Source organism: Jaculus jaculus, chromosome 1, assembly GCF_020740685.1.
Source record: "Jaculus jaculus isolate mJacJac1 chromosome 1, mJacJac1.mat.Y.cur, whole genome shotgun sequence".
Classification (NCBI taxonomy): domain Eukaryota; kingdom Metazoa; phylum Chordata; class Mammalia; order Rodentia; family Dipodidae; genus Jaculus; species Jaculus jaculus.
In genome coordinates this window covers 184,020,120-184,044,547 of record NC_059102.1, presented here as the reverse complement: position 1 = coordinate 184,044,547, position 24,428 = coordinate 184,020,120, and the positions used below count along the sequence as shown (strand labels likewise).

Genomic DNA, 24,428 nt, shown 5'->3' with positions numbered 1-24,428 from the left:
CTTCATTCCTGAGGTGGAGATCATACAAAGTACTCATGTCCTAGCATCCAGATGGAAAATGAATAGTTGAATATATATAAAATGCTTAAATGGTGGCAGTAACCTTCTCATTTCTGGGACAAACATCTGATCAGAAGCACCTTATGGAGGTAAAGGGTTTGTTTCTGTCTTATAGTTTCAAGGGGAAGTTTCACTGTGGCCAGGAAAGCATGGCAAGAGCAGATACCAGGATGTCACATCTCCATAGTAGCAAGGAGTGAATAGAGAAAGTAAGTCATTAACACCCAACAGGGCTGGTCTAATAAGCACCAAGGCCTGCCCCCAGTAACACACTTCCTCCATCAAGTTTCTACCTCTCAAAGGCCCAACAGCTTGGGATTAAGTACAAGATGGAATCACAAATATATGAGGCTGTGGAAGATACTCTTATTCAAACTACCACAAATGGTGCTTAGCACATAGCTAAAAGCTATTGTAAATGATTTTTGTAACCTATAATTTTTATTATTAGTGTTCTATGTGACTATGTGGGTATCTTAACTTGTATTCAAGCACCTATCTAGTCAGGTATGAAACGAAAGCTTGAAAAATTTAACAAGAACTTTAACAAATATTAATTTGCTACCAGAAAGGAAAAGTTGTATTTTTAAGGCCAGTACAACAGAATGATCTCAAGGTAGAAAATGTGTGAACCAGTGTTTTAAAGCACAAAGTTTGTAAAACTTCTAAAGTTATTTTGTAAGTTAAATAAGCGGTACATTGATGTTTTGAAAAGAGCATCATTTGTGTGGCCCAGGAAGAACTGAGAAGGTATGTAAGCAGACGTGCAGGACATATTCTTCAGAGGTAGTCCTCTGTTAGCCTTGGCTTGGAAGAAGAGATAATGAAGAAATGAAGCAGTTAACCAAATGGGGAAAGACATTTTATAAAGGTCTTGTGAATTTGAAAAGCCAGAAAGTTATCTTTGTCTTATTTAAAAAAAAAAACAAAAAACTATACCACTTTTAGAAAAAAAAATTAAACTACAAAATGTTCAGTTTTATTTGCCTAAGTCACACTCATTTCCGTGGAATACAGTTCATACTGACAAATATGGGAATACTTTACTAAAAAGAAATAATTTAACTCATAGGATGCCTTTTAAAAGATAAGCCTTTGAGTATTGCATACATCAGGGCTACAATTTTAATATTTTATGACAGAAATCCTACAAGCAACAGTATCATGTAAAGCCAGGCACGGTAGTGCACGCCTTTAATACCAGCACTTGGGAGGCAGGGGTAGGAGGATTGCTGTATGTTCAAAGGCCACTCTGAGACTACATAGTGAACTCCAGGTCAGCCTGAGTTAGACTGAGACCCTACCTCGAAAAATCAATGTGTATATATACATATACATACACACAAGAACACACACACACACACACACACACACACACACACACGTATATATGATGCAGCTAGACAGCAACTGCCAAGTGTTCTTTAGCCCCACCTCCATGGCTATTCTAACTGGTCAATATAATATCACACAATTTCCTTGCAAAAAGGATTCTCAGAATCAACACATTTTCACAAAAAAAAATGCCTGTTCATTTATCAAGTCAGAAGAAAAACAACTTCTGAGAACCCACTGAGCCTGTCGGCAATACTACGTAAAATCAGTGTTGAGAAGGCATTGTAAACAGGATTCTGGGGAGCAGAAAGCAAAGCCAAAGAAAGGGACCAGGTGGAGAAGCCATGGGGTGGACTTCATTTTAATTTGGAAAGATGTGTGTTTTTCCTAGTTAGGATTAAATTTCATAAAGCATTCTGTAATTTAACCCATAAATGCTTTAAGTGGGTCCTTCTAATTCAATTGACCTTTATCAAAATAACTTCCTTTGCAAAGAGAATGATAATATACTAAATGATTTTTAAATGTCAATGGAAAGCTAAATGTTGCTTGATATTACAGGAAAGATATTTCTTTCTTTTTTTCTTTTTTTTTTTTTTTTTTTTTTTTGGTTTTTTGAGGTAGGGTCTCACTCTGGTCCAGGCTGACCTGGAATTAACTCTGTAGTCTCAGGGTAGCCTTGAACTCACAGCGATCCTCCTACCTCTGCCTCCCGAGTGCTGGGATTAAAGGCGTGCGCCACCACGCCTGGTGATATTTCTTTTTATTTATTTATTTATTCATTCTTCGAGGTAGGGTCTCACTCTAGCCCAGGCTGACCTGGAATTCACTATGGAGTCTCAGGGTGGCCTCGAACTCACGGCAATCCTCCTACCTCTACCTCCCAAGTGCTGGGATTAAAGGCATGCGCCACCACAATCGGCTCTATTTCTTTATTTTTGTTTTATTTGAGAACAAGAGAAAAAGGCACACACAGAGAGGGTGAGTATGGATACATCAATGCTTCTTGCCACTGAAAGAACTTCAGAAGCATGCAGCACTTATTGCATCTGGCTTTATTTGTGTATTGGAGAATCAAAATTGGGTCTTCAGGCTTTGTGGGCAAGCACCTTCACTACTAAGCCACCTATCCAGCCCAGGATTTATATTACCAGGTGACAATGCCATGCCTCAATAGTTATTTTTTTCTTTTCATATCACTTCCCTTTTTTCTACTTTATAGACATAGCATCTGAGAGAATAAATGTTTACTGAAAAGAAAAATTATAATGAAAAACTTTTTTCCAATTAACAGATTAGAATTTAGGCTTCAAATTTGAACTAACTGTTAAAGGGAAAAATGGTCTCTTTCCAATAAAGTGGATTTTCCATGAGCATCCACAGCATTGCTTGTAGAAAAAGTAGCCATCACACTACATTATAACTACATGGCTAATCAGCTGTTTTGAAAAATTACAGTGTTAGGTTTTATAATGGACTAAATCAAATTAGTATGCATAAAAATAACTTTACTTAAGCAAACTGAGATCCATACTTAAGGAGGCATGCAAACTGGCTGCATCTGTTTCAGAAAGAAGTAAAGCATGCACACATATCCTAAACATGCAGCAAAAATAACGTGTGTGGTCTTATCCACCAAAATGAAGGAAAGATAACTGAAAATTGATTTCCTTAGACATTCAACTATTAACAGGCAGGCATTTATATTGCCATATTACCATAAATTTTAGTGTATTGTGTAGAGAAAAATAATATTATCCAATGAAGTTGTCACACCCATATTTTAAATAAAGTGGAAGAAAATTAAAAATAGCATAAAACGACAAAAAAGGCACTAAAATTATTTCACAGATTTTTCCCTTTACAAACCTTTATGTCTTATTCTTGCCACTAGGTGGCACTAAAAGCCAAATGACTTCTGCTAATTGCTACAATTAGCTTTTTCCCTCCCAAACTGAATGCAAAAAAATTAGGAGGGGGGAAAAAAAGGTTATTCCTTAGATATTCCTTAGATGGCTTACGAAATCTATAATTGAATTGGCCACAATTGTAAACAATTTTACTCTATGCTCTTTAATGTATTTATATTACTTTTAAATTACCATTCATGTCATAAAGACCTCTAGAATAACCAAATAACTCTAAAACTCGAGTAGCAGACCAGTATTAGGAAGAAAAACAATATTGCATGCCACATCACAACAGTAAAAAGATACCCTATGCAATGGAGAGATAAACTAATTTAGAATATGAAAAATGCAAAAGCAAGCTACCCATTTAATTGAGTAGATAAAATAGAAGTTGTTAAGATTCCTATCTGTTAAAGGTAACACATTTGTGATAATGTCAAAGTTAATGTAAATTTCATTATGCAAATCTTTGGAGATACTACCCTTAGTGGATTATATTGTCAACTTGACAGGACCTGGAATCACCTGTGAGGGATTATGTAGCTTAGTTTAGCCTCTGAACATGTCTGTGAGGAATTATCTTGATTAGGTTCATTGAGGTGAGAAGATGCACCTAAAGCTGTCTCTGTTTCTGACTGTAGAGAAGAGGAGCAATCTGGCTGGCAGTTGTACTCATTGCCCTGCTCTGCTTCCTAACTTCACTGAATGCGATCAGCTGCTTCAAGATCTGCTACTCAGTGCCTTTCCTGCCATAATGCAGTATAACTTGGAATTGTAAGCTGAAATAAATTCTTCCTCCCTTAATCTGATTTTTGTCCCAGCAAACAGAAGTTGACTAATACTTTTCTACTTGCTCATTCATCATTGGTCACAAATCAGAAAAAAATTATTTTGCATGTTAATTTATCCATTTTATTTTTCCCTAAATGTTCCATTTTTTACATTCTCTTTTGTCCACACTTTTCTGTTTATTAAATTGAAACTTCGTATGGAAACATCATTTGTTGGTAACATCATTTTCCTCCTTCCTGTCCGCATTCCACTGGGAACACTCCTCAGTGGAATCGATGGTATTGCCCCATGGGGTTGTGGGTTATGCAATGTAAGAACATCAGTCAGTCATTTTGTGGAGGGAAGAGGGGGTAATGTTCCACTGCTGCAAAAATATCTAATTAGGATTTTAAATGGGGACTTCTTTGAAATTTCTCTGCCTGTAGAGAATCTATGGATGACCAATACATACACATTCGCTAGACAAGAACCCTTGAACTTCACCATTGAGGAGAAGGGGCAAATTGAAACAGCAATGAAAATACCACAATGAGAACCAGCACTGTGTATTTTAACTACATTAAAAATAATCTAGAAAGTTAGAATAGAGAGAAAATGGATTGCCAGCTAAAAGTGCTTGTAATGCAAGACTGTGGCCTTTGATTCCTTAGCACCCACATAAAGCCAGATACAGGTGATGTGTGACCTCAGTGCACCTCTGTAAATGTCAGGCAGAGCCAGGAGCATCCAGGAGCTCACAAACCAGCTAGACTGGCACACACAACACAACACACAATATATCATTGAGAGTGTTTGTCTCAAAAAGAAATTGGAAGGAGAGAAAAACACCCTGAGGTTGTCCTCTGACCACCACACATACATGAATGTGTATACACATGCGCGCACGCACGCACACACACACACACACACACACACACACACACACACACACACACACATTATATGGATAGATAGATAGATAAAGATAAAGCAAAGCATGGTCCTGATTTGCTGACCTGTAGAATGTGTGGCCTGAAAGCCTTTTCTTTGAACAGATGCATCAGAAACAAACCGAACAAACATTTTGCTGCCAGTAGCCACAAGGGGATCTGGGATCTTGTTGCCACAAAGTCGTCCAAGAATTGGAGACTTTTCTGTTTCTCCATCAAAGACTTCTACGTGATCATAGGCACATTCCTGATGTTGCTCGAGCTCAAACTCACTGAAGACCTATTAACAGTGAAAAGCAAAGTGTTAGCATTCACAGATATTCCCATATGAACCCTTGGAGGGAATGAATGACATGCCAATAAGCTATCACAGGGTAAGCACATGGGTTCATCCCCAGTGCACATTACTGAAAAGGATGTAAAAACCATAGCCTAAGTAATTAGAGGGAAAGCATAAGGAGGAACACAATGTAACAGGGCATTGGTACAGTCTCCATCCTGAGGAAGCTACAAAGGCCTGCACATTAATGACTTGGCCCCCAGGTAAAACTGTAAGAAAGCAGTGGAGCTTTTAAGAGCTGGAGCCAAATAGGGGTGCTTAGGTCATTGGAGTTGTACTCCATCCTCCACCACTTTCTCACTCTTTGGCCTCCCTGCCATGAGACCATGAGATGATTAATATTCCATCACCATGTACTCTTGCTATTTCCACAGCTACAAAGAAACAGGGCAAACTAATCTTAGACTCACACCTCCATAACTAAGAACTGAAATTAGCTTTTTCTCTTTATCATTTGATGATATCAAGTATTTTTTATAATAATGGAAAGTCTTACAATATGTGCAATTCCTATTCAGCTATTACAACTTATGTGACTATTCAATCTACTTTTATATTAAAATTTAAAGCAATTATAATATAAAATAATAACTAAACTAAATTAAATACTACAGAGAATTCATTAGAATTTTATTTATTTATTCATTTATTGAGAGAGAGGGAGAGAAAGAGAGTGGGTGCACCAGGGCTTTTAGCCACTGCAAATCAACTCCAGACACTTGAACCACCTTGTGCATCTGGCTTTATGAGAGTACTGGTGAATTGAACCTGAGTCCTTTGGCTTTGCAAGCAAGTGCTTTAATCACTAATCCATCTCCCCAGGCTTCATTACAATTTTTAAAGCATTTATTTATTTACTTATGAGAGAAAGGAGGGGGCAGATAGAAAGAGAGAGAGCATGTGTGCCAGGACCTTTAGCCACTGCAAATAAATTCCATATGCATGCACTAGAATGTTTTAAATTTAGTTTTAAGATAGTGAACTTATTTTACTCTAATGTGTCTTGGCATGTTTCATGTGGTTTGCTATTAGACATGTTATTAAAAATCATTCTGATTAGCTGTAAAAAAATTTTATGTGGATTGCATCAAATCTATCATCATTTTTTAAAAATATGTAACACACTAAAATCAGTAAAGAAAGTTTGAGATATGATAAAAATAACATTATCTAAATGTTTAGAAAATCCCAAGAAATATTTGCCAATTAATGCTGTTTTTGTCTCTACCCCAAACCTTAGTCAATAAGAGAAATAAACCATCACTTCCATTTAAGTTTATAGAGCAATGTAAAAAGTAATAAAGAAAAAATATGAAGAAATACGTATCAAGTTTAATTAATTTATGCTATATCCCCCATAGCATATTTGTACATAAAGTATTACGTGTATATTTTTCTCTAGTGAAATATTGAGAAATGATCATAGTTTTTTTTTTAAGTTTTCTTTTTGTTTATTTTTATTTATTTATTTGACAGCGACAGACAGACAGAGGAAGAGAGAGAGAGAGAGAGAGGGGGAGAGAGAGAGAGAGAATGGGCTCGCCCGGGCCTCCAGCCACTGCATATGAACTCCACATTCATGCACCTCCTTGTGCATCTGGCTAAGGTGGATCCTGGAGAATCGAGCCTTGAACCGGGGTCCTTAAGCTTCACAGGCAAGCACTTAATCACTAAACTGTCTCTCCAGCCTGATCATAGTCTTTTTAATTGAGGAATACAAAATATGATTTTACTCTTAACTCTGGTCCAATTACAAATGCTACACCATGTTCTGCACCACAGCTTAATAGAATGAGAGCTGAAAAACCAAAAACTGTACAGCATTTTTAGGCATGGGATGCTAGACATGTTATGGACTTTGGGCATGAGATGGTGAGTGGGCATCATAACTGACAGCACATACAAAACTATCCAGGAATCCACTTGGGTTCTGATACATCCCCATGCATCAGGTCTACAGTATTGAACTCTAGAATTTGGGGTTTTAGAGTTCAATGAGTTTAGATTAGGACATGATCTCTTCATTAGCCACCTGCTTTGTTTGATGGGCTTCACAACATCCTTGTTCACTTGATTGTTATTTTCAGTGAGATTTTGAAAGAATGAACATAGCACAAAGAATCTCACTGAAAATAACAATCAAGTGATCTCTATAACCCAGTGCTGGAGCTCAGCTTTCATGAGGAGGTACTCAAGCAGCTCCTGCTACTGCTGTGCATACATGCACATTCTCATCTATGCAAGAGGCCCACCACTGAGCTATATCTCCTGCCTCACATGCACTTCTTATTATCAGTGTGGAACTGTTACAAAAAATAAAAAAACAACAAGTTAAACCAAAATCATTCAACTGTCCCCAGGGTTCATTTTTAAACATGAAACCAAGATTCTAAAGTATAAGAACAACGTTAGTTCAAGAAGATAAACACAATTTCAGGAAAACAAAAGCAATATCTGTAACCACTGGGTGTCAAGTAGTTGTCTCTTTTGATTATCATTTGTAGTTATTAATCCATAAATACAGAGCTTTGGAATGTCCTGCATGAAAGAGAACAGTCTAAGAACACTGAGGGCAACATTGTTCTAAAGTGCACTTCATATGTTATAGCTGAATGTGGATCAGAATTTATAGGCCACACATGTTCAGTCGATTCACTGCTCCACTGAACACTAAGTGAATGAGATGAATAAGTGACTATTGCATTCACTAATGAAATACAGGATGGAAGGGGTAAATAATAACATCTGTTTAATAGAGTGGAGAAAAATCACACAAAGTAGCATTGAGCTGATGGGCTGCAGGCCATACCAATGCCTGGTCTGGAGCCAAACGGCACCAGCTTTCTATCAAATTACTAATGGATTTGGATTGAGTCTACAAGAGTTAAATTCATCAGAAATTCCATATCAGATGTATACATAAAGGATTCAAACAACTCTCATTCATTAAGGTATTAATGAATTTTCCTCTTGAAATAAGCAGCAGCATTTGGATCAACTACAAAGACTGGGTGGTCCTTTTCCAGAAACCACAGGCTCCACAACACACAAGGTAGGAGGACTTCATGCAGAGAGCTCGTGAGTCCAGACCCTTATTCCACAGACCATATATAATGGCTTTGCTTCAATAAAATATATTTCTAGGACAAAGAAAGGTATTAAAAAGGCCCTGGGATGTTGGAATAACTTTTAAGATACATTTTAGATGCCTAATGCTAAGATATATATTGTGCTTTGAATCTGAAATGACACCCACACTTATGTGCTCCCTACATGGAGACTGTGGAGCATGTAATGGAGGGGCTTAGCTAGCAGAAGGTTATCTCTGGAGGAAGGTCTTTGAACATTATACCAGCTCCTGTTTTCTGCCTCTGTGTTTTGTGGTCCATGGTGGTTTGAATAGACTTCATCATGTGCTCCTGCCACCATCTTTTAGGCTGTTCCACCCTGCCATGATGGACTGAATCCTCTGAAACCATGATACAAAGTATGCTTTCCTTCTATTTAGGTTGTTATGCTGGATGTTTTCTCACAGTGACACAAATCAACTACTAAGTGTGATACAGACTTTGTTATTCTGTGATTCATGCTCAGCAATGACTATATACAAATGAACATAGGTATAGGAATATTCCCAGAAATCACTTGGATTCTTACAAAATCCTTCAAATTAAAAATATAGGGACACAATAGCCAATATTATTTTGTAGTTTTGTGCTTTTTATTTGATGTTATTATTTTATTCATTCTACTAGGGGATTAAACCCAGGGCTTCACACTTGCTAGACAAGTGCTCTACCACTAAGCTCTAGCCACACCCTTAAATTTCTCATAAGTATTCACATTAAGGTTTCATAAGGACTCAGATATTTAAAACTTCAAAGCCTACTCAGTCTATGATTTTATGTCTATATTTTTTGGATTGGTAATCTAGGTTTTGGAACTGCTAACAAAGAGAAAGTAATCATGAGAGAAGTCAGAAATCCTACTACATTTCCCATAAGACAAACTAAGGGATAAAGGAAGATATTAAATTGAATTCTTATTGTGGCCTATGGAAACAATAACTGCTTCTGGAACACCTAGGCAAACCTAATCTACCTGCTGGCCCTTGGCCAGGCTTCCATATGCCGTCCCCTCAAACAATCACTTACAAAAGTTCACTTATTGAAAATGCAGTCATTGATGCAATGGTGAGGCCAGGGAAGGCGAAGACATATATGCATAAACAATGTAGTAACACATCAATTAGACTTCATGTTGAATCATAATTTAGAGAGGGTGAACATTTAAACTGAGAAAGAGACTAGAGACATTTGAGCATCTGGAACATAAACTTGCCATCCCCTTCATATGAGCCATCTTTAACTTTTCCTGTTTTTGGTAACAACTATCATTTAGTTACAAATATTATTTGAATGATTAGGAGGTACTAGGAAAAAAAAGACAGAGGGCCATATAAATCCAGTCCTCTCATGCAAAAGACCTTTTGTTTTCTATGAGTCTTCCATAACTGCGATCAAATTTGCCTTTCTGTGAAGGCATATTTTATAGTGAAGAATTATATGATATGGAAATGGCATTGTTTTCCATATGACCAGTAATAATAATTACAACTGTAGTTTAGAAGAATTCTAGAGGATGGCAAGGTGGTATAAGCACATTAGTATAGTATGGTGTCTCTATGCCTAATATGATTTGTTAATCTACTTTTTCTTTTCTGTTTCATTTATTCATATATTTATTTGTTTACTTAATTAAAAGAGAGAGAGAAAGATAGAGGTCCATAGATAGAGATAGAAAGAGAATGGGTTTGCCAGGGTCTCCAGCCACTGCAAACAAACTCCGGACATATGAACCATCTCAAGCATTTGGCTTACTTGGGTATTGGAGAATTGAACTAGGGTTCTTTGGCTTTGTAGTCAAGCGCCTTAACCGCTAAGTCATCTCTCAAGCCCTTCCCTCCCTTTCTTATGTAGGCTTTTCTAAGCATTTGTATGATTTCTTTGAACCTTCAAAACTGTAATGGAATGATCATTTCATGGTAAAACATAAACACAAGCACTCACTAAAGTTGAGATTAATATATCTATTATATATCGCTATTTTAGCAAATGACCACAGACTTTCTGGCTTAAAACAAGATGGATTCATTCTCCTGCAATATTGGAGGTCAGAGTTGTAGTAGTTTGTAACTAACATGCTTTCCACAGGCACATGTGTTTCAATACTTAATCCCAGAATGGTGATCTTGTTAGGCAGATTGTGGAACCTTTATGAGTTAGATGCTTGCTGAAGGGTGAACCTTTTATGATAGCCAGAAACCACTTCCTCTTTTTCTCTGCTCATTGCCGTGGCATCCTCATTTAGCCTGAAGTGCTTCCCCGACATTCATGGACTCTACCCTCTGGAACTGTAAGCCAAATTAAGCCTTTTCCTTCAATAGGCTGATTCTGGGTAATGTTTTGTCCCAGCAATGAGAAAGTAACTGATACAGTACACTAAAATCGGTAGGTAAAGCTGAGTTCTCCTTAGACATTTTTGGCTAAAATCTAGTGCTTTTATTCTTCTAGTATCCAGAGTCTGTATGTAGTCCTTAGCTTGCATCTCCTTCCCTCAATATCAATCATGTACCAAATACATAGGTACCATTTTCACTCATTTCGTATCTCCTATCTCCATCCTCAAGAACCCTTTGGATTAGGCCCATCCAGATAACCCAGGATAACACCTAACTCTTTTTAAAAATATTTTAAACATTTATTTTATTTATTTATTAGAGAGAGAGAGGCAGATAGAAAGAGAACAGGAGTGCCAGGGCCTCCACCTGTTGCAAATGAACTCCAGATGTATGCACCACCTGGTGCATCTGGTTTATGTGGTTCCTGAGGAACTGCACCTGGGTCCTTTAGCTTTGTAGCAAGCACCTTAACCACTGAGCAATCTCTCTATCCCACACCTAACTCAATACCCTAACTCCACCCATCTGCAAAATTCCTCTATAGGAAAGTCCTTGCAAAAACATAACATACCCACAGAATCTGGGGGTTAAATGTGGGCCTCTTTGGAGAACCATTGCTGTTTTCTTTCAGAGTATAAGGGATAAACATCTTTTACCCTCCAAGACCATGTGCTTCTCAGAAAAAAATGAGTACAAACTCTATGAGCCCAGATGTCAAATCCTTTCCTTCAAGTATTTTAGCTCCAAAATGAAATCTTGGAAAGGATAAATAACTATCTCAAGACTGTAGACAGTGAATAGAAGTACAAGCATACACATCCAAGTCTTCAAGTTCAAAGTATATGGTTGTGATCCCTCAATAACTCTGTTGCTTATTTTTAACTTTTGTTACTTTGTCTTACAAATAGTGATTAGCATTTAATGATTCTATATATATTTGTGATTGTGAAGGTTTGAATGCAATGTCCCCATAGATTCATGTGTTTGTGATTAAATTTCCTACTTACTGCCCTGTTTGGCACTTTTGGAAGTTAAGGCCCTGCTGGAAGAGGTGTGTCACTGGGGACAGGGGGAATTTTGAGTCCAACTCTAAAGTGTCTTCTGAGCCACCAGACTGAACTCCTGTTGTCTCTCCTGCCTCCACCTCCCCCGCGGGATGTATTATTTTATAAGCCAGCTTCTTTCACCATGATGAAGCATCCCTGAAATCCATAAGCATAAAATTAATTCCTCTCATAAGCTGTTTCTGGTTGGTGTTTTTATCACAACAATATGAAGGTAGCTTCAACAGTGATTAACCCTACAAATGTACACAGCAAATTTACATTTCTTCCCTTTTTGATTCAAAATACCTTAATGAAAAACAAAATGAAACATGGGCACAGACCACCGAGTTTAAAACTGGATAGCTCCAGTTTTCAGATTCTCCAATTAATTTCATTTATATGAAGATAGTATTTCAACATTTCATAAAGAGCCGAAGAAACATATGGAGAAGTGCATCTATGTCCTCCAGAATGGAAGTACTACCAAATATAACTTACTCTTTAGTTTACTATGTGGCTTTATAATAGGAAATTCAAGAACTTAGGGGCAATAAATTAATGAGTGTGCTTTTTATGCAGTGTCGCTGTAATTTATGTCATTATTCTATACACACTGCTGCTTTATATGACTGCTCATTTTACTCTGGAATTAAAGTAAAATATCTTTAAACATTTCTTAAGGGGAAAAGGCCTGGAGGAATGGCTCAGCAGGTAAGGACAATTTCTGCACAGTTATAAGGACCTGAGTGTCATCCCCAGCACCCACAATGAAAAAATCCTGTGCATGGCCATGTGTACATTTAAGTCAAATCCTGTGTGGGGGAGGAATAGAGAGCAGAGAATCACTGTGCTTTTCTGGCCAGTCTGACCAAAAACATTTTCAAAGAAATAAAGCAGAAGAATATCAAAAGCCCAACATTTTTCTCAAGACTTAGCACATGTGCTCAGTGGTACATGAACATCTGCATACACACATGCATGCACTGTAAATATACACAACATACCACACACAGCAGACATAGTACACACATGCAAACTAAATTGCTACTTGCATTCTAGGTAGTAAAACATCAGCATTAAAGTACTTCACTTAGACATTCCTGACTTGACCTATCTCATCTTGTCACAAGAATATGAACAATTAATTTATGTTATTTTTGCTTCCCTGAACATGTGTGGTCTTGTGCATTTAAATGCTTACAAGGGATTAAAAGTAGTTACATTTTCTTTGTTTCCTTCCCATTAAAGTCTGTTTTATTTTCCCACCCTTGATTTCTGGCAGCCTTTGTGATTTTTGTTGCCAGTGAAACATGCAAGAGTGAAGTTCCAAGGTCTTTGAGGCTCACAGGGCCTCTTAAAGTACTTGTTGGAGATCGTGAAGTGCCATGGAGAGTCTAGTTCCTGGGCAATCACGATGCAAGGCAGTCACATGGAAGTGTTCTGGCTGGCTCGGCCTTTAAGCTCTTAAGGTCACATACAGAGACTTGCAGTCTTAGGTAACTATGATCCACCACTCTCAGTCAATGTCATATTCATACGAATTTAGTCAAACTATGCTCAGATACTGACAGTACGTCCATAGCTCCAGCAATCCTGAGCAAAAACCAGAATTGGTGGCACCACACTACTTGACTTCAACATATCCTAAAAGCTATAGTAGCAAAGATGACATCATGCTGGGATAAGAGAAAACACAGAGACCAATGTAACAGAGTAGAGAACCATAATTCTATGAATTTATGCCCAGCTGATATTTTTGATGATCATGTCAGTATGCAATGGAGAAAGTACAGTTTCATTGATAAAAGGTGCTAGGAAAACTGCAGATTCATGCATCAGGAGGAACTTGGGCCTTTTCACATACCAGAGACAATGAAATGGGGGTAGGGTCGAGAACAAAGACAGTACCAACACATGGTGTATCCGTATGCAATATGTTGTTAATAATAATGGTAATAAACATTAAAAATGACCCCGAATTAAAATAGCTTAAATGTAAGACCTGAATATATATGGATGTTAGAAAAAAGATGAGATGATTTCTTTCCCTTGTAACCTTTTCTCTGGAATTAAGACAGCCCTGGCCATTCACAATGAGTACATATTTCTAAGATCTTATTCCTGACATTAGGAAATTTGTGACTGTACTTGGAGGTAAGGCCTTTGTGGTGGTAATGTAGGTTAAATGATGTTAAAAGGTGGAATTTTTAATGGTGTGGGGATAGTATCCTCATAAGAAAGGTAAGAGGATTGGAGAGATGGCTTAGCACTTAAGGCACTTCCCTGTCAAACCTAAGGACTCATGTTCAACACTCTAGGTTCTGCATAAGCCAGGAACACAGTGACTCAAGTGCAGAAGGTCACTCATGCAGACAAAGGGGCACATGCACCTGGAGTTCAATGGCAGTGGATGCAGGCCGTGGTGTGCCAATTCCCTCTCTCTCACTCTTTCTCACTCTCTCTTTCACTCTCACAATAAAAATGGCAGTTTGTTGGGCATGCCTCAAAAAACAGAAGGGTAAGAGACATTGGAGTTTCTCCTTTTCATGAATAAATAAAGAAAACTCGAAAAGAGGACACAAGGAGAAAGTAACCATCTCCCATTCAGAAATAGAGGTAACAAATGATATCACTCTGTGGGCACCTTGATTTTACACATTTATTTGCCATAACTGCTAGAAAATTGTATTGAATGAATTTACAAAACTATGATATTTTAATGTAGCAACCCAATTAGATTAACACAGAGGGAAGCCATAGAAATGAGTCAAATAAAAATTCTAGAAAAAAAGCATATTAAAAGAAACAAAGAGTGCATTTAAGAAGGTTTTCAGAAAGTTCAAGAGAATTAAGGCAATTAGAAGTGAACCTGAGGTGGTTTAAGAGGAGTCACCAAACATAAACTCCAAATAAGTGCCAAAACAAAGGGAAAGAAAATAAAACATTGTGAGGAATCATTGAATAGGAGGTTGGAAGGAGGCAGTTTTTAAATTAATTGTTTAACTGAGAAAATCCATTTAACTACCTCAGATCAGTAGTGTCATCTCTAAATAATTTTATTCTTTATGATAGTTCCTGCTAGATGCTGTTCTGAGCCTTGTTGGGTAGCATTCTCCCACATACTTAAGAAATTGTTTAAATTTATATAATCCTATAATTTCTCTTTCTAAAAGTATATGGATTCTGTTTTCTTTTTTAAAAGTGCTTAACATTTATTATCAGGTGATTAGACCAGAATGCCTGATCAAAGAATAAGGAAGGGAAGATGTCCATATCTGAATTAAATATGTACAGTAATACTTGGCAGAAATATGTCATCAGTACTCCATTACAAAAGTTAATTTATTGTACAAATAATTTTATTCTATAAGACAAGATTGGTTTGTTATTTTAAAAATGTATGCTTTGTCTATGAATTGTATAGGATTAATATAACCAGTAGAATTATTTTTTGTTTAAGTGAATGATTAATCTATTGTCTTCTTGTTGAGTGTCTGATTTTTTGTTCATTTATTCTCATGTATTTATAAACATTGCTATTCATTACACATTAGGAACCAGTGACCTTGGCAATACTTTTTAAAAATCGAGGGCAAAAATCCTGAATAAGGGGTAGAGAAATGGCTTAGTGGCTAGCTAAGATGCTTATCTGGAAAGTCTGAGGACTCTGGTTCAATTCCTCAGTACACACATAAAGCCAGATGCACAAGGTGGTGCATTAGTCTGGAGTTCATTTGAGTGGCTAAAGGACCTAGCATGCCATGCTCTCTCTACATCTGCCCCCCTCTTAAATAAATAAATGAAAGTAAAATATAGAAAGGAAGCCTGGATGATAACACTATGCTTCTCCTCTTGATCTAGAAAATAGAGTGTTTTTGTTTGTTTGTTTGTTTGTTTGTTTGTTTTGTAAGTATAAAGGTGTAAGAGGGGAAAATATTTTACAGCTGGCTACCGGTTCAATCCAATTCAGAAAAAGATTCTCTGACCGCATATAGTAGCTGTGCAAGCCACATACAGTCAGTTTACTCAAAGGCAGGGCCAGATCACTTACTAATTTGATGCGGTGGCCAGGCGTGGCGCTGATTTCCCACGTGCACTCCTTCCTGCTGGGGTACTTATCTGGCCAGTTGGGACTGGTGATGAGGCCACTTGGGCTGTGGATCTTCTGCTCACATTCAGCTGTGCCAACAATGATAATATCAGTCAGTGTGGGAATCTTGTCCAGGATTAGTCCAGAGAACATGTAGCCTACTTGCCCCTGCTTTGGGGAAGGATTCCCCTCCACACTAGCTCATCATGCCTCCAGGCTCTGTTATCATACTCATCTGTTTAAGAGAAAAATATGCTTCCAAGCATAATCAGGCAACGTTTGCTATTTGACTCACTGGAAATTAAGAGTTTACCACAAATCAGATAAAATCTAAAAAGAAAACAGACTTCTATTTTAAACTGTGGGATCCATAAACTCAGACTTTAGCAGTGTGATATGTATTGAAAACCAAGAATATAACATGTAACACATCACCACAAACAAAAATTATTTTTAAATGTTTATTTATTTGACAAACAGAAAGAGAGAGAGGGAGAGAGAGAGAAGAGAGAGAGAATAGGTGTGCCAGGGTCTCCAGCCACTGCAAATGAACTCCAAATGCATGTGCCCCTTGTGCATCTGGCTAACATGGGTCCTGGGGAATCGAACCTGTGTCCTTCGGCTTTGCAGGCAAATGCCTTAACAGCTAAGCCATCTCTCCATCCCCCCAAAATTAATTATTGTTCTGTTATTGACAAAACATTTTTATAATAAATTAAACCACCACTAATATGTTTTTATGAATCACATATTATCATTTCCTCTCTCTCTCCTTTAGGTAAGAGTATGCTAGAATGCCTAAGCCAGCATTTCAGCTAGTAAAATCAATTAATCCCAATTTCATCAAAGCAGAACAAAACACTAAGAAACAAATTAAGTGAATGTTTCTGTGCCTTAAATATATTACCTAACTAAATTTAAATATTTTATACAATTATCATTAGATTTTTTTTATGTCTTTCACAATTAATTAGTGTCACATCAGACAAGACCATTACATATTTAAGGAAAAAAATTAACATATAGACAATACAACTTTCATACTGTAGAAGCTCCTAACAAGAGGCCATACCCAACATTAATTAATGCAGTCTCTCTTGCTGTTACTACTGCTTCCTTCCTACTTTGTTAAACAGACTTTCTTCACCATTTTAAGTTTCCACAGGAAGAATATGATTTTCAACAGAGGAATACAAAAAAAAGAGAAGGATGAGGGCTCGAGAGATGGCTAAGCAGTTAAGCACTTGCCTGTGAAACCTAAGGACCCTGGTTTGAGGCTTAATACCTCCGTACCCACATAATCCAGATGCACAAGGTGGCACATGCATCTGGGGTTCGTTTGCAGTGGCTAGAAGCCCTGAAGTGCACCCGTTCTCTCTCTCTCTCTCTCTTTCTCTCTCTCTCTCTCTTTCTCCCTCTGTCTACCACTCTCAAATAAATAAACAAAAATAAAACAAAAAAATTAATAAAAGAGAATGATGAAATTCTGCTCTCATCAGAAAATTGAAGACCATGCAGAGCAAGATAACAGCTTTCAAAGTCTGGATTCTAAGAAGGTGGGATAACTTTTTGCACTTGCCTAGCATCAATGCCCTGCATTCAATCCACAGCATCACAAAAGGATAAAATTCTAAATTGAGTCATAACAACATTCTTCTAACTTCTGTCGCTCCTGGTTTTGCCTCACCATATCAAATGTGGAGTCTGCCCTCTATCACCAGCCTTTCGCAAAGCCAAGGGACGCATTGTTGAATTGTGCAAGGGGAACTTTCTCCAGCTCTAATCAAGGAAAATGCAACTATTTTTGCTGGCCATATAAATGAAGTATATAAATAGGAACATGGAAATCATTCCATCTAGAATATATCCACCTTGATGTGTGCATAGCATGTAAGGGTGTAGTGTGGGGGGATGTACAATATATGCACATGTGTGTGCAGATATTTGTGGCCCGTACACTTGCACGTGGAGGCCAGAGAAGGACATTGTGTGTCCTCTTCTATCCTCTTTCAGATTATTTCCTTGAGATAAAGTTTCTCTTTGAATGTAGAATGCCCCCCCTTTTTTTTTCCAGTGAGGATGGCTGCCCAGAAAGCCTCAAAGATTTCTCTTTGTTCCCCACAGCACTAGGGTTAGAGACTCATGTGACTGCATCCAGCTTTGCACATAGGTGCTGTAGATCAAACCTGGATCCTCTCTGGCCCTTGTGTTTGTGCTGCAGGTGTTCTTACTGCGGAGGCATCGCCCCAGCCTGCAAAATGGCGTTTACTTTTGAAACCATTCCCACATAGGTACTGTCATGAACAGTCAAGTTCGCTCCCTATAAGCTACAGACTATACAGATAATAAGTAAAACCTGTTTCATTTTGTCTTCGAACTATCTTCCAAGTCTACAAAAAGAATAGGCCTCATTTACAAGTCTTTAAATTTCGTATCATACCCTACCAAGTTATAAATATCATGTCCATAAAAATAGGAAGAAGAAATTTTGGCCTGCATGATGCCATTATCTCAAAGAAAAAAATATTCCTTATATGTGATCCTATTTGAGCGCAACTCAATAGAAGATCACCTATTCAAGATATGCTTTATGATTCTAAGGTACATACAAATATAATTAACTAATTCTAGTTTTGGTCACATTCCTCTGATATTCACAAGCTAAGATATCAGTTAGAAATCATTCCATAACAGTTCTCATGTGAAAGTACTCTGCCAATCTAAGTAGGTAAGTTAGCTAATTCTAGTACAAATTCTCAAAGAAGAAATAAAAACCAAATAATTACTATTTGTTCTCATCTAACTTATAGTAGTTGAGAAGGTTATAATCATATTTTCTATTGATATAAAGTTTTTATTTTTTAATCTTAGAATTTTGTAAGACATGAGGAAAAAATCTGGTAAGCTACTAGCATGCTACTCTTATGATTTTCTTGGCCTAAACCCTAACTTGAAGCCTCAAATTGTGTAGCAACTATCATTTTCTAATGTCTTTCCTCCGGAAGACATTTGAGTGAATACTCCTGGTATTTAAAGGCATATCAATCATGCAGTACATATAGGAGCTATCTGGGGGAGGAATATTGCATCAAATGTAAAACATTTTGAGAATTTATGTGTGGACTGTGGAATGAGTTCTGTTCTATAAGGACCTGGGAATTCAGATAGCCTTAGTGCAGCTTCTCTGTCACAAAAAAATTACTCCAATGCCACCCATGTAGGCCATGCAATGCATTTGGTTTACATAATGAGGTTTCCAATAGAACAAGGAGGATCTTAAAATATCACACAAAATTCTTTATTTTTGCTTTGTGAGCTTTGAATAGTCATTAACTTCTTGAAAGTAATGCTTCAGTCAAACCACAAGAAATTACAGATATTGTCAAGGGAAGAGCATTCCTTTCCATACCTTCTTTGCAGTCATGATTATTTTCATGAAGCACAAATCCATTCCGGCACTGACACATGTAGCTTCCCATCGTGTTGACACAATCATGCTGACATCCGCCATTGTCCTTTGAGCATTCATCTTTGTCTGGCAAAGAAATAACCCCCCCCCAGCTTAGTAAGCAGCTAAAAAAAATGAATAAGTCACAAGAAAAAGAGGAGTCACTTGAGGTAAATTCTAGTACAGAGTAAACGGAATCACATATTTTTCTTTCATTTTCAACATGAAACAAATACAAGTTTATGGAGGTTTAATTTTTATCCCTTCCTTGTTTAGCTTGGAGCCTTGTATCATGTACTGAATCCCTGAGGCTATTCAGTATTGGGATAATAACTTGCTGATCTTCTTTCACGTTTATTCTGGAGGAGACATTTTGAGTAGTAGAAAGAGTATGGTTTTCCCCATTAATCCAAAGCTCTCACTGCCAAATTTTATAAATAAATTTAAAATTGTGACTTGTTTGAAGAAAAGCAAAAGATAACACTTTACATGTAGAGAGAATCTTTCAACATATTACACAGTGTATAGACAGAAGCTAAACAGTATTCCAGGGTTTGTATATAACTATTTTTAATCACTCAGTATAAATACTGTAGTTGATTTTTGTCATTAACTTTACAGGCCTGCTTGGCACTAATGATTCTGGACATTTCAAAGACAGAAAGAGCATCATGAGACCATCCTAACATAAAACTTAATTTATGTATTTTATATAAATGAACTCTGGTAGAGCAGTTTATTAATGTCATTCCTTATAAGGGTTTTGGTGTGCTCAACATAAGGTTAGAGTATGAACTGGAGCTTTTAGAAATAGCCAGCAAGTTCACTACTGGGAAAAATGCCAAACTAGATTAGCAGGCAGTCACTCCAACAAAAAGCAACAGCTCTTACATGATGTCAGTCTGTTGTCATCCCAAGACTGGTGTGTCCGTTTAAGCCAAACTGGCAGATTGTCTCTAACACATATGATGGCATACCACTCAGCCATTCATCACTCCCACATACACAGAGTAAAAAGAACACAGCAAGTCATTTCGCAGGTTAGGCAAATATTTTTCTGGGGAGAATAAGTGAACTCATGATGGCATATAAGTTATGTATTTTTGACCAGATCAATATTCTCTTTATATTAAGAAATATTTTATTTTAAACTTATGGCAACTTTAAAAACAAATCTACTTTTCCACTTTTAAAAATAAATCAGCAACCACAGAACGCACATCAGCAAGTTAGATCCATGCACCATCAAACTCAGAACATTGCAAATACAGATAAATAATACTCATAGTGTGGTGGTTTGGATCAGATGGTCCCCCATAAATTCCTGCTTTGAATGCTTGGTCCCTAGCTGGTGGCAGTTTGGGAGATGGAGGCTTACTGGAGGATGTGTGTCACCAGGGATGGCTTTAGGGATGTTACAACCCAGCTTCACTCTTGCCAGACTTCAGCTCACTCTCTTGCTGCTATTTTCTACCTGCTGTGGCAAAAAGTGATGTTCAGCCTGTGCTCATACCATACTTTCCCCTGCCATTCCCTCCAGACTATCAACCAAAACAAAACCTTTCCTCCCATCACCTGCCTTTTGTTGGTTGCTGGTTTTGCCCCAGCTATGTGAAGGAAACTACAACCACCGTCTTTAAAAATTACATCATAATCAGCACTTGTGTGACTGATGTGTTCTCTGCCTGTCCTTGACACTTCTGTTTTTCTTTTAATTCTGAGCAAATACAGAAGACAGAAAAGGACTAAAGAAAGCCGGGCATCGTGGCACACACCTTTAATCCCAGCATTTAGGAGGCAGAGGTAGGAGGATCACTGTGAGTTTGAGGCTACATAGCAAATTCCAGGTCATCCTAAGCCAGAGTGAGACCCTACCTTGAAAAACAAACAAATAAACAAAAAACCAAAAAGCAAAAAGGACTAAAGAAAATTATCCTCTAAAAAAGCAAAAATATGAAAATGTATTTAAAGAAATAGGAAGGCAATAGAGAATTAGATTTTTCAAAAAATGTTAGACAAAGTCATCAAACTCAACATTTTAAACAATTGTACTCTTAAGTGTACCAACCATGAGGACTACAGGCTTATGAATTATAGATGACAATGGATAGATAGGGAAGCATAATTCCTACCACCATGGTGTCAGGTGACTGCATTTTCTAATCTGACACTCCACTGGTAAACTGCTTAAACTTATTATTTAATTGTAAGAATCTCTTGAAAAAAAAAAAGATTCCTCAGAGGTAACGTAGAAATATGTTTATTGTTCAGTAAAAAGAACCTATTAAAATAGTACTATAATTCTGGAAAAATGGAAACACATTTCCTTTGAGAATGTTTATATAGTGATGGCTTGGTAAATATGAAATAAGACAAGGTAGTCAACATGCTACATATCAACCACTCTTTTAGTGTGGAAAGGAAACAACAATTATAAGCAATATAGTCTAGAAAATTTTAGTTCATATACATATATTTTTGGGGGGGGTGTTTCGAGGTAGGGTCTCACACTGGCCCACACTAACCTGGAATTTACTATGTACTCTCAGGGTGGCCTGGAACTCATGGCAATCCTCCTACTTCTGCCTCCTGAGTGCTGAGACTAAAAGCATGCATCACCATGCCTGGTTAGTTCATATTTTTAATGATCAGACAAGCAGATGAAGTGCTGAAGGACCACCCTTGTAGAGACAAAGGCTTCCTGTTTCATTCTTCCATGATTACCTGTTTGGAATGCTATATATTTCTAACTATATTTGGTTTAAAGTTTTGAAAGAATATAAACTGATTAGAGGCAATCGTGATTAAAAATAAAATTGAAGGGCTGGAGAGATGGCTTAGCGGTTAAGCGCTTGCCTGTGAAGCCTAAGGACCCCGGTTCGAGGCTCGGTTCCCCAGGTCCCACGTTAGCCAGATGCATAAGGGGGCGCACATGCCTGGAGTTCGTTTGCAGAGGCTGGAAGCTCTGGCACGCCCATTCTCTCTCTCTCCCTCTGTCTTTCTCTCTGTGTCTGTTGCTCTCAAATAAATAAATTAATTAATAATTTAAAAAAATTGAAGATGAAATCAATTATTCAATAGTGCTATAGCCTATGAATCATTTCGATTGTGTTGGAAAAACAATACATTTCATATCACATGTGCTGGAGAGTAGCAGCAGGTAAGAAAAAGAGGAAGGGGGAACAGGATAGTCAGTGTAGAAAGGAGGAACTACTATTGTATTATTACAATTTATTTTTAAAATTATTTTATTTATTTATTTTACAGAGAGAAAGAGGGAGAAAGAGAAGGAAAGAGAGAAAAAGAAAGAATGGGCATGCCAGGGCTATAACCACTGCAAATGAACTCTAGACACATGCTCCCCTTTGTGCCTCTGGCTTACATGTGTCCTGGGGAATTGAACCTGGGTCCTTAGGCTTGTCAGGCAAATGCCTTAAATGCTAAGCCATCCCTTCAGCCCCATATTACAATTTTTATGATCACTGTCATCTAAGCATCTGTTATTTTCACTCTCCCAGTTTGTCTGTGTTTCCTACCTCATTCCCACATCTAATAGTGCATAGTTTATTCAAGGTTACATGAAAGTTAAGAGCTGTCATTTAGGTTGTTTGATTATAGCTATAGTTTAATTTAAAATTTTAGGTAAAATACAAAACTGGGCTAATCAGAAGAAGAATTCTAGCAGCAGACGAAATCTATCATGTGCAGAACAGTATCATATACAACTGCACTCTCTGTATTACACGGTCATAGGAAATTTCATGAAAATATTTGGAATACTTCAAGTTATCCTGATGCTTTATCTCATTTAGATAAAAAGGAAACCATATATACTTATTTTAGTATTTTAAGTTGTCTAGAAGTAGTTAATACAATGAGGTTATATGATACTCCTTTTTGAATCAAAATTAATAACTATTCTAATTCCTGGTTTTCTACATTGATGAGCAGGAATAAGATCATAAAAGAAAAGTAAAGCAGATGTGTCTTGGACTGCTCAGCTATTAAAGGGCATCAGACTAAGGGAAAAAAAGCTAAGAACAAGCAGTGCTGATTTTTTCACTTCCCTCTTCTCTCCCTAGGGTACAAAGTCTCCACATGTCTTTAAGAATGGAAATCTAAGGAATGACAGAAGGGAAGAGCGTGCCTTTCTCAGAATGACTACATGATGAATTTATGAATTCAGAATCCAGTCAATATTCATGTGAAATTGAGTAGCATTTTCACCCAGTAGACACAAAATAAAGAAGTGGTATTTGTGATGGAAACAAATGTGTTATACAGGAGATAAAACACTTATTTTCTGTAGATGGAAATTAAGCTCTTCTTTGGAGTTGGTGTGTATTTTCCATTCCTGTAGGCTAGATGAAGAAAAGATCTATTGTGAAGAAAGGGGAGTTGGTATTTTCCCATCAGAGACAGCATTGTAGCTTGCAGACTATAAGAAAGCATCAGCTAATAAATAATACCTATTGGATAGAATCCAGCAGAGACCTTTTACGAGTTCTTGCTAAATTAAAAGCTAATTTTTTTTTTTCTGTTTGCAGAAAGTTTCCTATCTGTAGAAAAAGAACTGAACAATCCATGCAAATAAGGAACAGATACACGGCTGGGTATCCTCCAATTAAATACATAGAAGTGTCTACAGTGAGCACACACACACATCGTCATCTCCACACACAACATGGAATCATCAAATAAATAACCAGTTTCATAAAAGGAATAATAAACTCTACAGAAAAACAATTTCCTCTTCCTCTAAACATGCAAATATTTAGGTTTCATTAATACTAAACACTTGGAAGCAGGATTCAAAATCATATGAATATATGATATTATGTGTTTTTTGTTTTTGCTTTTTAAGGTAGGTTCTCACTCTAGCTCATGCTGACCTGGAATTCACTTTGTATTCTCTGGGTAGCCTGGAACTCATGGCAATCTTCCCCACCACACCTGGCTATATTACAGTTTTTTTAAGTTATATTATATTTATTTATTTATTTGAGATACAGAAAGA

General features: G+C 37.2%; 1 protein-coding gene across 2 annotated transcripts in view; it reads right to left on the bottom strand.

Annotated features, from left to right (window-relative positions):
- Tll1 (tolloid like 1) overlaps positions 1–24,428 on the bottom strand; it is a 243,559-nt gene that overhangs the window by 5,768 nt on the left and 213,363 nt on the right. For both annotated transcript variants that reach the window (XM_045137374.1, XM_004657159.2), the window contains 3 exons: positions 19,373–19,498; positions 15,925–16,052; positions 5,093–5,306 (listed from right to left, as the gene is read on the bottom strand). In XM_045137374.1, coding sequence (XP_044993309.1) covers positions 5,093–5,306; positions 15,925–16,052; positions 19,373–19,498 — 468 coding nt within the window. The remainder of the gene's footprint in view (positions 1–5,092; positions 5,307–15,924; positions 16,053–19,372; positions 19,499–24,428) is intronic.